The sequence below is a fragment of the Bidens hawaiensis genome, unplaced genomic scaffold, assembly GCF_021521415.1.
Source record: "Bidens hawaiensis isolate Kalapana, Puna unplaced genomic scaffold, B.hawaiensis_p1.1 tig00023999_1, whole genome shotgun sequence".
Classification (NCBI taxonomy): domain Eukaryota; kingdom Viridiplantae; phylum Streptophyta; class Magnoliopsida; order Asterales; family Asteraceae; genus Bidens; species Bidens hawaiensis.
In genome coordinates, this window is record NW_027493775.1 from 86,884 (window position 1) to 102,097 (window position 15,214).

Genomic DNA, 15,214 nt, shown 5'->3' on the forward strand with positions numbered 1-15,214 from the left:
TAGCACTAAACCTCACAATTACGGATTTGGTTACTGGATCCTTAGTTGATTTTTGACCAATGTGTATATATATATATATATATATATATATATATATATATATATATATATGCTGGTGTTAAAATAAGAAGTGGAGTTTGTCTAAGAAGTCTAAGAAGTAATATGGTGCGTTAGATATGTTGATCTGACGGAGGATATGGAAAGTGTGTTTTTTATTCGGTGTGTTTTATTTTAGTTGTGGTGTGTTTTTTGTTCGGTGTGTTTTAATAGATATAGTAATGAAAACACACTTTCTACACTTCTTAGGATAAATCGACTTCTTATTTTAACCTTGCTCTATATATATTGTTAGGGCATGAATTTTACGCTGAGGATCCATTATTCTTGACTATCTTATGGATAGATTATCCTTGAGATATGTTCCAGATTATGAAGGATCGGGGATCCTCGGTAATATATGTTTACTTATAATTATGTTTGAATGGTGATTTGTTAGCTAGGTATAACGACTCTATGACTGAGTCCACCTCATAATTCGCTACTGGAAGCTCCAGCACGTGGTCAATGAACGTTGAAGGAGTTGGTGGAAGAGTGGCGGTTTTTTAGGGAATATTGTTAGTTGTTATTTTTCATTTACAATTGAGATAACCGATCAGTTAGAGAACACTTGTATTCACACACACTTTGGCAGAGCTTACAATTATCTCTAACAACACACACTAGCAACCGTTTGTACTACTGATCGTAATCTCCAAATCTTTGTAACCCGATTTTGATATTAATAAAGTGGTGATAGACGATTTGTCATCACCCGGGGGTTTTTTCTTTTGATCTAATCAAGATCAAGGGGTTTTTCCTCGCAACAAATCACGGTGTTCATCCTTATTTCGTTTACACAATCATTATTGTTATCATAGCACTATACCTCACAATTATGGATTTGGTTACATAATCCTTAGTTGATTTTTGACCAAAACATATATAATAGTTCAAATAAAAAATAATTGTTTTGTGAGAAGTCTGAGAAGACTTTAAAATAAAGTACACCACCTAAATAACACACTATACCATGTAAACAGGAAACTATACTATTTTTTGAAACTACCAATCTCAACCACTAGATCCCAACTCCAAGGGTTTACATATATTCTTATGTTTCTCACAAAACTATTTTTTTTACGTTAACCCTACCATATATATATATACAATCAACGTATATTGGGTTGGGTTTTATATATATAATAAAAAGAAATATCTAAAATAATATTATGTGTAATAAGTGTATGTCTATTGTGGCGACAAGTTATGGTTTTTTATTTGTGCAAAAAGGGATTGCAACACCCCCACCCCCCCCCCGGTTAAAAAAAGGCTACAACACCCCTAAAATAGAAAAAAAACGTCCATCTGCTAACGTGACACCACGTGTTGAAAATTCTCATATTTAATAGCCTTTCACTACAAAAGCTTTATAATGTGTGTGACAAATCTCCTCTAAGGGTTGGTATCATTTAAGAACTCTAAAAAAGTTAAGAACTTTTAGGAACCCTTAACAACCAACAATTTTTTAATTTTTTTTTAAATATCAACATTATTTATGAGTAGTTTTACCATATTTTATATAAATTTGATTACATATATTAATTACAAGTTTACATATATGTAAAATTTATGTAGTAACAAATTTACATATGTATCAAACAAAACATAGATATGTATAAAAACTAATTTTCATAATTTTAATTGTAGATATAGATATAAAAAATGATATAACTAATCTTAAAGAACATTAACATACAAAATTTTTTATAAAAACGTTAGTTTTCAAGGATTCATTTAAGTTTTTAAATAATTTTACAGTTCTGTAATGATCATCCTCCAAAACTTCAAAATAAACCTTTTTAAAAGTAACTTTTAACTTTTAAAAGGTGAATAAGCAAATCTAAATGGCTCAAACACCTCTTAAGAAACACAAGAAAATAATTGAATTGAAATGTGATTTGAGTTGAAGAAGAAGAATAATAATAATACTAAATTTTCTCGTGGTTGGTGATCCACATTAATGTCGGAAAGCTATAAATGCTGGTTGATGCCTGTTTCTTCCATCCCTTAACCACGAAGTATTTATTATTATTATTATTATTATTATTATTATTATTAAGACGATTTCAAGAAAGCCTGCCTGCAGCAAATCATTCTTCTCATTCTGATTCAATGGCGTTTTACTCATACCCATCTCCTTTTACTTTTACACCCCACATTCTTCACATTTCATCCCGCAAATTGTTTCCAAAACTCAAAGATCTCTTCACCCCTGCACTTGCCCTCATTATTGCCAATCTCTTCTCTGCAATTTTCACCTTCTTCTTCGCCTTAGGTATCTATGCATTTTTTATTCTCATTTTAAATGCCCAATTGATATGTATTTGATCATCATTTTTGTAATTAGGGTCAGGGTTTTGGGTTTTCATCTTTTTATTCGCAAATATTCGTTTGCTTATTTGATGATGTTCATTATGACTTCAAATTTCATTATTTCAGTTATTCATAGATGAATCTTTTTTATTCTAAAGTTACCATTTTGTGACTCATCAACATACAGGATGAATCTTTGTTTCCTAAATAAAATAAAAAAAATATGTAACCTTTTTTTAGTGACTTAAAGTTAGAGGAAATCATGTTCACACACCCTTTAGAATATTATTAGCATTTCATCATGAATCTTTATATCCTGAGTATGTAGTTGAAATAATTGTGCCGAAATGAGAATTTGTAATCTGATATGAGTTTTGATATGTTGCAGTTGGAATATTATTGGGAGCGATGACAGGGGCCTTAATCGGTCAAGAAACCGAGAGTGGGTTTGTTAGAGGGGCTGCAGTTGGAGCAATTTCAGGTGCTGTGTTTTCAATAGAAGTCTTTGAATCTTCACTTGTTTTGTGGAAATCAGATGAATCGGGAATCGGTTGTCTTCTATACTTGGTCAGCAATTTCACTTTCTCAGCGAAATAAATCATAACAAATGTTTCAAAGGTTTAATCTTTTGTTAGTTCTAACTAACTTTGTCAACACATGTATCACAGATTGATGTCATTGTAAGCTTGTTAAACGGTAGGCTTGTTCGCGAACGTTTTGGTCCCGCCATGTTAAGTGCAGTTCAAAGTCAGGTAAATTCTTAAAATGTAATTACCTGCCTTCATTTTTCACCTATTTAAAAAAAAATGTGTACTTTTTTTTGTATGTCCTTTTTCATGACCAATTTTGCCTTTATTTAGATGGGAGCTGTTGAACCCGGCTTTGACGAGCTTCATAGCATATTTGATGTTGGCGGATCTAAAGGCTTGCCCGAATATTCGGTTGAAAAGATACCCAAAATTAAAATTACGAGCAGTAATAATGTGGATCATTCCGGGGACAGGATCTCCTGCTCTGTGTGCCTTCAGGTACTAAAAAGGGTATTTTAGTCATGTTATCACACGTCAAACAGTTTTATCTTGTTGGACCGAGTGACTTGTGATACATTTTGATGCAGTTTCGACTAGCAATTAAATGGCTCAAGAACACAATGATTTCATTCAAACGATTCGAACCGAATGACTCGGTGAACAAGCTTAAAAGCTTACAATTTTTAATTCAAAAACAATCAACTAAGTAAACAAAAGACATAACAACCTTATTTATAAATAAAAACAAACTTATGGGCCGGGCCGACTAATGGACCAGATGCTCCTGCATCACATTTGCTCTAAAAGAATGCTTAGCGTCTAGATTTAGACCGTTCACATGTGAATCATGCTTGTTTCATGAACATTCACTTCAAAATATGGTATCGTTGAAGGGCATTTTTGTCAATTCGTTAAACGTCAAAGCTTTCAAAGTCAACTTCTTCATGAAAATATTGATCTAACTTTGATATTGACTCAGGATTTTCAACTTGGAGAAACTGTGAGAAGTTTGCCACAATGTCATCACATGTTCCATCTACCATGTATCGATAAATGGCTAGTGAGACATGGGTCATGTCCACTATGTAGAAGGGATCTGTAAATTTGGGTCTTTTGTAGTTTCTGTGAATCCCCAAATTGAAGTTTTTTTTTATGTTACAACTTGACGCTACGGTTTCTTTATTTGTAGAATTAAACCTTGCGTTTTAGCATGTTTTGTTTTGTTTTGTATATGTATAATGATACCAACGAGGGGATGATTTACGTATTTGTACATATAGTATAGTTATGAACGATGCACTTTGTTCGTTGTTTTTACTGTGTATGTGCATCGTCTAATTAGCAAAGTCAAAACTTTATTAAAAAATGAATACTAAAAAATAAATAAATAGTTAAAACAATTGTATTAAGAATCTGAATCTGTTGTAGAGAACCTATTTGTTAGCAAACCTTGAACATGAAATATAAAATGATTTACTCTTGACCTAGCCGGACATGAAGCTGGATAATTAATCTTCTTTTATTACGTAAAAGTTTTTTTAAGTTGTATGGTTAATTCAACTTATACATATAAAAGAGCTTTTGTTACCTTTATTTATTATGAGTATATGTATTCAGATCCAAAATTCCAAATCATCTTTAAATAAATCTTAATTTATTAAAATTAAGATACAACCACCTCTCCCAGTTTGATGCTAACTTAATATTTTTAACTGGTGAATACTCAGCTCTAATGCTCCCCTGATAGATCCCAGCCTTAGTTTTAAATTATGTATCTATATTTTTGTCTTTTAAGAGATCTCTTATTGTGTGTGTGTATAATATTTATTTGAAATTTAAGAAATTGTACAAGTTCTCAACAAAAGAACAAAACCTATAAAAGTTGTACAGAAAACTACAAGGCAAACTAACTTCAAATAAATCCATATCTTGGGGAGGCTCGGAGGGTGTGCGAGCCGCACCATCAGCCGGGGCACAAACTTTTTTATACATAATACATATGTATGGTTCTTGGTGTTAAAAATAAGGTTATTTGCAATGGTTTATGAGATAATTACATGCTCATAATGGTTTCTGTTTATAATAAATCGGTCGATAAAAGTTTTATCCATGTACATTAGCGAATAAAAAATTTTCGTTAAGGCCTACATGCCTTTTTATTTTAGCTCGATTTAAATCCTTAGAGACGACCCTGTCCATATCTATACCTAATAATAAGTAACACGTCAAATGCCCTGTGCGTTGCAGCAACTCGAACTTGATTCTGAAATGAACTTTAACATCTCTGTTGGTTCACCAGAAAACAAAAAAAATCAGAGCCCTCTCTTTGTAGTTGATTTAAGCTGACACGTTAGGTGGAAACTCGGGCGTAATCGGTTCGATTTGTTACGCTGCAGTCATAAAAATATATATTAACAAAAGTTAAGAGGTGGAAAAATATAGTAATTAAAAAATGTAAAAAATGCAATAGAAGAAGTTGCACATTAATATAAACTAGGGGTGGCAATCTTGACCCAAATCCTTTTAAATGAGTCAATTTGAGTTGTTTTAAAAATTAAATGAGTTGGTTTGGGTAAAAGGTTTTAAATAAATGAGTCGAAATGAGTCATTTGAAATTTCATCCTTTTATTTTCGGGTCAAAATGGGTCGACAAGTTCAAAGAAATGGGTCGATGTGGGTTAGTGTCCTAAGGAAATGTGACAGGTTTCGGATCGGAACGGGTTTTCGTACAAGACATGTTTCGACACGAAACGAGTTTCAGATTGGAACGGGTTCGGTTCCTGTTTCAAGCCAACACGAGTTTTCACCCTTGACGGGTTGGGTTTTGGTTTCTTTTGTTTCTTTCTGGTCGATTCTGGACTCGTTTTTGTTCGTTTTTCAATTTTGTGTTTTGTTCGGTTTGAATTGTTTTAGTTTCGTTTTGATTGATTTTTTCGATTTCGATTGATGTGGTCCGGTTTTGGCTTTTTGTTTCTTTGTTTCAATTTCGTTGATTCTTTCGGTTTCGGTTCGATTCTAGATTTTTCTTTATGGAACGAGAACAACGTATGAAACATTTTAGTGTTTTTACTTTTTTTGTTTATGATTTATATTTTCAGTTATAATTTTTATATTATTATTTTTGAAGATTTTTTTGAGGGTTTTTGATCTTAATAGAAAACCCCTCAACAAAAATTCAAAAAAAAATAATTAAAAAAATCATAACTTAAAATATAAGTAAAAAACGAAAAATCTAAAAGAACTAAAAAAAAAACTCAAAACCCGGTTTGACCCTAACCTATTTTGACCCAAACCAAAACAACCCTTTTTTTAATTAATTCGTTTTGACCCAAACTCATTTTGACTCATACTCGTTTTGACCCATGACTTATTTCAACCCATGACTCGTTCGACCCAACCCAACCCATTTGCCACCTCTAATATAAACTATAGTCTCACGTTTAATTTAAAAAAAATGGCTAAAAATTTGAGAAATGACTTTTAATAAATAAAAAATGTAATAACTAACATGCTTTAAAAACTTGCATACCAAGCTAAAAAAGTTGCATATCTTATGAATAATCAATATCTTTTGATTTTTAAATGGTATATGTGATAAGTAAATGGTGTGTGGTTGATAATAAGTTTGATCAAATTTTGTGTGGCTATAAATGAAAGATGGATGAATAGTGAGAGAAATGGATGACAGTTTTTAATATATAGGTTATAATAAAAAGAAATAGTTTTCTAGAAATAGCAAAAATAAATTTAGGTCATTGGATCTATGATCTATTGGTTGAGATTGGTAGTTTTGAAATACCAAATAGTTTCCTAGGATTAAGGATTTATGCTATATAGTTTATTAACTTTAAATTTTGTGTCATTCCTACTCTTCTTACAAAACTATGTATTTTTATTTTAACCTTTTTCTATATATATATATATATATATATATATATATAGGGGTGGGTTATAATAAAAAGAAAATAGTTTTCTAGGAAGAGTAAGAATAAATCTAAGCCATTGTATCTATGATTTAGTGGTTGATATTGATAGTTTTTAAACTAATAAATAGTTTTCTAAGATCTAGGATTTAAGCTACAGAGTTTCTTAAATCTAAATTTTATGTCGTTCTTACTCTTTCTACAAAACTTTGTCTTTTTATTTTAACCATTACACACACACACACACACACACACACACACATATATATATATAGAGGTTTAAGTTCAAGAGAGAAGTGATTTTAGTACAAGTGTAAGAAGTCAATTTAACCAATCAAAAAATTTCTTTTCATTTTATAATTAATTTTATTATAAGGGTATTATAGTAAGTTGTCAGGGTATATTAATTAAGTTAACTCCACAATTTTAGGCAAGTATTAATTTTAAATTATCACTTGAATTAAACAATACAGATTCTCCACATCGTTTGTTTTTTTTTTGTAATGTTTATTAATACCTAACTACATTATCAAATAAAAAATAATTCATATTATAAAAGATGCATACCTATTCCTACAACAATTTCAAAGCCATGAGTTTCACCCTACACAGGCATATTGTCTTCCCACACATCTTCATATTCTTCCTACATAATTTCAGTTTCTTCCAACACATTCATAAATATTTCCTACATGTCTTCAAATTCTTCCTACATATATTCAATTTCATTCTATGCTACCATAATTTCTTGCTACACGTCTTCAAGTTCTTTCTACATATATTCAAATTCATGCTACACATTTGCACATTCTTCCTACACACTATAAAGAAAAAAGTAAATCTAATCAATCGTCATGCGATGTAGGTCTATGCCAACAAGGTTACTTCTGAATATTTAACGAATCATGATGAATCTTTGGTGGGTCTGTGCTGAATTCTGGAAAGTGTTATTTGATGAATCTTTACGTATATGAAGAAAGAAAAAAATGTTTTATTTGTGAAATATGTCAATTATTGGAGTTCTGGTAAGCGTGAACCATGGGATTTTAGTGACATGAGGTTTCTATATTTGTTACAATAACACATTTACAAGACTACCCTTCTTTTATTAAAAGACATTAAAACATATATTAATAATTATAAAAATGCCACAATCAATGTAGGCCATTAATCAATCTTAATCAATGGTTAGAAATCATTTCTTGCACTTCTTGCATTAAATTGACTTCTCTCCTGAACCATCCCCTATATATATATATATATATATATATATATATATATATATATAGGGAAAGTATATGCAGAAAACCCACTCCAGTTGTGAAAACCCTGAAAACTCAATTGTGTGGTTCTAGAGTGTGCCACCTATGTCCTGATTATATTGATTGTTTTTTAATCAAAGGGGTAGTTGGGTAAATTCACCATATTGTCCTTACATCATTTATGTCTCATCTTCTTTCTCTTTCATCATTTTGACATTCTCCCTCCTCTATCATCTTCTTCAAATCTCATAGCTTTTCATCTTTATTTATCTCTCAAGAACAACCATAGATGCTCATATTCTTTTTTTCATCTTTCATTCTTATGCTCTCAAACGGATCAACAAATCATTGACCACAACACAAATTCATTTTTCCGACCACTATCAAACTTGTTTTAGATATACGATGAACAAGGATGTCATATGCAAGTTTTGATTTTCAGATCTCTCGGCTTAGATGGAGGTTTGGATCGAGTTGCGGCTAGGGTGTTCCAGCGGTACTTGAAGGTGTTTTGAGATGAAGGAGATGGGGGCTAGGGTTCCGATTTCTACAACTTATACAATCTTTAAAGCTTTTCGGATTCCGATTTCCACATCTTTTGTCATGGTCAAATTTATAAGAGCTCCTTTTATAGTATATGATTTATTAAATAAGAAGGTTAGTTATATATATATATATTTTTTTTCATTTTCAAGATCTAAAGGATTGTATTTTTGTTTTTTCTTTATTATTATTTTTTCTTTCTTTTTATCAATAAGAATCTATATGAGTGTGTTTATGGTATTGATTTGTTTATAAGATATGTTTTTTTTCTTTTCCTCTTCAAGATCTAAAGAATTGTTTTTTTATTTTTTTATTATTAGTTTTTCTTTTAATTAATAAGAATCCATATGAGTGTATTTTGGTGTATGAAAAATGTTCGTAAAACATATGTTCAAAAAACATATGTTCGATTAATGTATAAACAATTAACATATGTTTTTTTGGTTGTATTGTAGTTCCTCCTAAAACGTATGTTACTTCCGCAGTCACTTGGGGCCAGAAACCTGTTGGTTGTCGATATTTTAAAGAAAAAGAGGAAGATAAGCTGAATTGGATTGAGTTAAGATGAAAAAAAATACGTTCTTTTGAAAGAGTGTTTTTTTAAGAGAGAGAGTATGTGTGATTGTGACATAAAATGTGGATATGTGTAAGAGAGAGTGTGTGATGGTGACATAAAGCGTGTGGATAAAAGTGTGTGTATATGTGTAGGAGAAAGAGAGAAAATGATTGTGACATGTTTTATTTTTATAATAAAAGTACACCCTTAAAAGTGATGAAATATTCTTTTAAGTCATATCAATTTTTTTACTTTTACTTTCTTTTCATGTTGACTATTTAAAAATTTAAATCCTTATTGGTTTTTGTATAGTTTTTTTTGATGTTAATAATATCTTCTGAAAGAAAAGAAAGTTTTAAAATTCTTATGATACACCATGCACCTTGTCATTTGAAGGCATGCCGTACATAGTTGCCGGAAAACAAATGAGCTCAATAATTTAAAGATTTAAGTTTTTCAATAGAAAATTTTTTGTTATTATAATGAGATTCACAAAAAAGAGATATAAAGTAATGGTGGCATAAAGTAAGTGACGTGACAGTAACATAATGTATGAAAGTAATTGTGACATATTTTATTTTTTTTAATAAAAGTACACCTTTAAGGTGATGAAAAGTACTATTGGGTTATATCACATTTTTTTTACTTTTAATATCTTTTCATTTTGATTATTTAAATATTTTAAATCCTTATTGATTTTTGTATAGTTTTTTTATGATAATAAAATCTTCTTAATGAAAAAGAAAGTTAAACATCCTATAATACACATTTCTTAATTGCATTAAAAGTTTTTTTGATAAAAGCAAGTCAGATTGAAGGTTTGTTTCTATATTGTAAATGTATTTTGATAGATACTAGGGTATAGCCCGTGTTACACACGGGTGGAAAAACATGTCAACAAACATAATATATTTAAACAACAAGTTCATGCATAACTAAGTTATTTAATAAGTGTAACCGTAAATTTAATTTTCATATTCCAAAGAGTTTAGAAGATCATCAAAATTTGACTCATAGTTCTCACACTCTAACAACCATTTTACCTTCTCGCTAACTTCATTTTCCAAATCCAAATGTGCCTTTTCTTTTATAACATTAGCAAGATTCAAGTGATTCAAATCTCTTAAAAGAAACATAGATTCTAATATTGATTTAGGATAGTGCCCATGTTACACGCGGTAAAACATATTTAAAACATAATATATATGTAATATAATATAAATTTAATCAAATCTAAATGTTGTACTTATAAATAAATGATATATTTCAATATTGTTCAATATTGTGTCCAAATGATAGTATTTGAACTAACAATATATTTCAAACCCGGGTAATATTTAAAATGAAAGTACGGAATAATTCGAAGTAGTTGTAGAGATTATAATATTGGGTTTAAAATTGAAATAAATTGGAAGATAATTTTGAATTTCGATTTGTTAACGAAAAAGTTTATAACTTATTTTTGTAAAGTTCATATAAAGGTTGAAAATTATAGTCAAATCATTATTCATTATTATTATTATAAAATAACGTCTAAATCATATACCAAAGATGCATACAATTACCGGAAAGTTAATTTGAATTTGTAATTTATATATATATACAATAATGTATATTGTATACAATTACCAAATATATTTTTTATAGATATACGATATTGTATATTGTATATATTGTATATGGTCCTTAAGTTATTAACCTTTATAAACACAATTAGATTAAGTTGTTTAAATGTAACAATATAGTCAAAATTTTAATGTATATAAAATAATATTTCTAGTCAAATCATTATTATTAATATGGACCATTAATTATAAATTAATGGTTAATCATATACCAAAAATGTTTAGAATTACATATTCAAAGCATTAACCTCCACTGACCTTAAATATATAAGTTGAAATTTGAGTGCGTGATTAATTTTATAACTATCCATTACATATACTTATTTATGTAAGATATAATATAAATAGAAACGATAATAAAATTTTGAAATTAGAATCTTAAAACTAACAATATATTTCAAACCCGGGTAATATTTAAAACGAAAGTACGAAATAATTCGTAGTAGTTGTAGATATTATAATATTGGATTTAAAATTGAAATAGATTGGAAGATAATTTTGAATTTCGATTTGTTAATATTAAAGTCTATAACGTATTTTTGTAAAGTTCATATAAAGGTTGAAAATTATAGTCAAATCATTATCATTATTATAAAATAAAGTCTAAATCATATACCAATGATGCATACAATTACCGGAAAGTTAATTTGAATTTGTAATTTATATACATACAATATTGTATATTGTATACAATTACCAAAGATATTTTATATATACATATATATATATACAATATTGTATATTGTATATATTGTATATGGTCCTTAAGTTATTAACCTTTATAAACATAATTAGATTAAGTTGTTTAAATGTAACAATATAGTCAAAATTTAAATGTATATAAAATAATATAAGTTAGTCAAATCATTATTATTAATATGGACCATTAATTATAAATTAATGGTTAATCATATGCCAAAAATGTTTAGAATTACCATATTCAAAACATTAACCTCCACTGACCTTAAATATGTAAGGTGAAATTTGAGTGCGTGATCAATTTTATAACTATCCATTATATATATTTATTTATGTAAGATATAATATAAATAGAAACGATAATAAAATTTTGAAATTAGAATACAAATAGTAATCAAATAGTTTTGTAAATTATCAAAATAAGGTAATATAACTTATCTTTGAAAATTTTAGTCAACTTATTATTTAAATTATTGATCATTAATTCTAAAATTAAGTTATTTAAATGTAACAATATAGTCAAAATTTTAATGTATATAAAAAAATTTATTTTAGTCAAATCATTATTATTATTATTATGGACCATTAATTATAAATTAATGGTTAATCATATACCAAAATTGTTTAGAATTATCATATTCAAAGCATTGACCTACATTGACCTTAAATATGTAAGGTCAAATTTGAGTGCGTGATAAATTTTATAACTATCCATTATATATACTTATATATGGTGATCAAATTTATAACGATAATAAATTTTTTAAATTAGAATATAAATAGAAATTAAATAGTTTTTGTAAATTATAAAAATACGGTAATATAAGTTATGTTTTAAAATTTAGTCAAAATTTAAATCTATATAAAATAATCTATTGTAGTCAAATCATTATTATTATGGACCATTATTTATAAGGAAAGTCAATATTCAATATTGATGTTAATTAAAGTGTGATTGGGATAATTAAAGTATTTAAATTACCATATTCATGTTAATTCGGTTATTTAGACAAATAAGGAAAGTCAAACTAAATAAATTGTATTAATAACCTGAAATAATAAAATCAAATATTAATATTGATATTATGGAGTATTTTGATTATAATTAATAACCGGAAAATTTTAAAGGTGTTACCAGAAAAACGAAATTGTGAGAATGACTATGGTTTCTCGGATTTTTTCGTAGAATTTAAATTGAAATTAGGTTGTATGACTCGTGACATTTACCTGAAATTATAAGTAGAATATTAATGTTTATGTTATGGAACATTTGATATTTAATTTATAACCAAAAAATTTAAATGTCTTACCGGAAAATACAAATAATGATAATAACCATGGTATCTCCGTTTTTATTAAGAAACTATAATCAAAATTTCCGTAAATCAATCGGGTAAATTACCTGAAATAATAAAGTTTTGTTATAACATTGATATTATGAAATATTAGAATTATAATTTATAACCGGATAATTTAAATGTCTCTTACCGGTAAAACGAAATAATGATACTGAATATGGATGAAGCTGATTTATATTTAGAACCTAGAAGAAAAACTTGTGTAACAAATAAACAGGAAAAATATTAAACTTCAAATAAATATAAAACACCCATTGTTATAGATAAAACACATAAACGAAAAACTTATCGGAATAACGTAAATACGTAGAAATATTAGCTTCATCGCCATTTTTGATTTAGAACCTTAACAATGAAAATAAAGATAAAAAAGTTAGATCTACAATAACCGGAAGAAAATATGATGTTGCCGGAAAAAGATATAACTTTGCCGGAAAATCATATAACATTGTTGGCCATTAAAGTATAATATATAACCTTACCGGAGAACGATTAATCTCGATCTACATTACCGGAATATAGAAGATGGTGGAGTTAGTAATTAAGCCGAGAGAGAGAGAGAGAGAGAGAGAGAGAGAGAGAGAGAGAGAGAGAGAGAGAGAGAGAGAGAGAGAGAGAGAAATTAAAATGATTAAAATGATGGTGGGAAATTCTAAGGTTTAAATAGTGTGTGAGATGACACATGGTAGCATAATAGAGACTTTTAGAATGGAAATTTGGTGAGTTGGAAACCTAGGTGGATAGTCTAGTAGAATGACATGTGCCAAATTGTATTGATTTAATAGATTAGTAAGATTTGATGTTTGGTGGATCGTTCCCTTTTTTCCTTTTTTGTATTCAAGGTTTGTTTCTTTATTTGTATAAAGGTAAACTATTTGTAGAATTCTTATTATATTCCAGATTTGTTGTACTTGAAATATTTTGTATGTAAAATGTTTAGAAAACATATGTAAAATACTACTATACATATGTTTTGTTAACGTATGTTAAAACACATTCGTATTTCTTCCTACGACCACCATGCACTTCCTCGTTTGACAACCTGCAGTACACAGTCGCCGAAAAAAATGAACTCAATAATTTGGAGATTTAAGTTTTTTTAATTTATTAGTAATATAGATAGATAGAAAAATTGAATAATAACATTCTGGTACAAAATAAACATACGTTTTTGCATATTTAAATATCTAAAGACAAGCGTAACATACGTTTTTAGACAACAGTAACATACGTGTAAAAAAACAAACTCTGAAGACCACCCCACCCTGCCGTCTTTTTTTTTTCTGGTACAAACAAGTTGAAGATTTAGTACAAAATTAAAAATTTCTTCAAGATTCGGATAAAAACCAAAAAATGTTTGAATCTACACAAGGGCCAACAATAATAAAAAGAATTAAGCTCTTTTTATACTCTAAAATAACAAATTTCGAAAAGTGTAAAACAAGATTTCCTAAAATAACTTAAAAAACAAAAATATTAAAACAACCAGATCTGAACTCTGTCTACATAGTATCTTAAAAAAAAAGAAAAAAAAAACTAAAAACGACGAGATCCTAGCAGCTTTCATCCATAATTTCTTAACCCTGAGCCCAAAGTTTTTTAATAGTTTAGGCAAAATATATAAATAAATAAATCTGGTTTCTCTAATTCTCTTTTAGTTGTAACAAACCATCACAAATTTCAGAATTTCTAGCTAAAATCTTTCATTAGTAACATTTAGAAAGGCAAAACAGATATTTTATGGATTAAATTTTAGACTTATATTAGATGTTCAAAATGGGCTATATTTAATGAAATATAATCTAATTTGTTACTGAAGAAACACTAATCCACCCCTCAAGGTCTAACACGTTAGTCCGAGGGATTAAGATAAGTATTCCCCATGATGGGTTATAAAACCTTCCTTGACGCAGATGAGTGTTTCCTGCAAAACAGAACACCGTGAGCTCGTTACGAGGAATGGGGGGATTCTCTTGTAACCACCCTCCAGCGTGAGAATCAGTATTTGGTAGTATGGAATATATTTAGTGAATATGAGAGAGTGTATATCCTTTACCATTTGGAAATCCATTGGTATTTATAGCCGAAGGAGAGAGAGAAAGGGTGGTCAGCCACGTTGTCATTTCTTTCCACCAATAATATTCTCCATTCGTGTGATTGTGGAGGTTGGTGGAAGTTGGCGGGCATCATGGCCTTTTGACAAGGACATTTCGTACTGTTTGTACTATCCCTCGTGTGTTGTTCCATCCCTATTGGTTGGGTGCTTATTCCCATGTGAATTGTACCCTTTTTGTCCCATGCTTGTG

General features: G+C 28.8%; 1 protein-coding gene across 1 annotated transcript; it reads left to right on the forward strand.

The window, feature by feature from the left end:
- The first annotated feature begins 2,204 nt into the window (after positions 1-2,204).
- On the forward strand, positions 2,205-4,272 carry LOC143568497 (NEP1-interacting protein-like 1). The gene is made up of 5 exons (XM_077054646.1): positions 2,205-2,374; positions 2,801-2,979; positions 3,081-3,164; positions 3,273-3,440; positions 3,922-4,272. The coding sequence occupies exons 1-5, from the start codon at positions 2,212-2,214 to the stop codon at positions 4,042-4,044; spliced, it is 717 nt and encodes a 238-aa protein (XP_076910761.1). The 5' UTR covers positions 2,205-2,211; the 3' UTR covers positions 4,045-4,272.
- Positions 4,273-15,214: the final 10,942 nt, after the last annotated feature.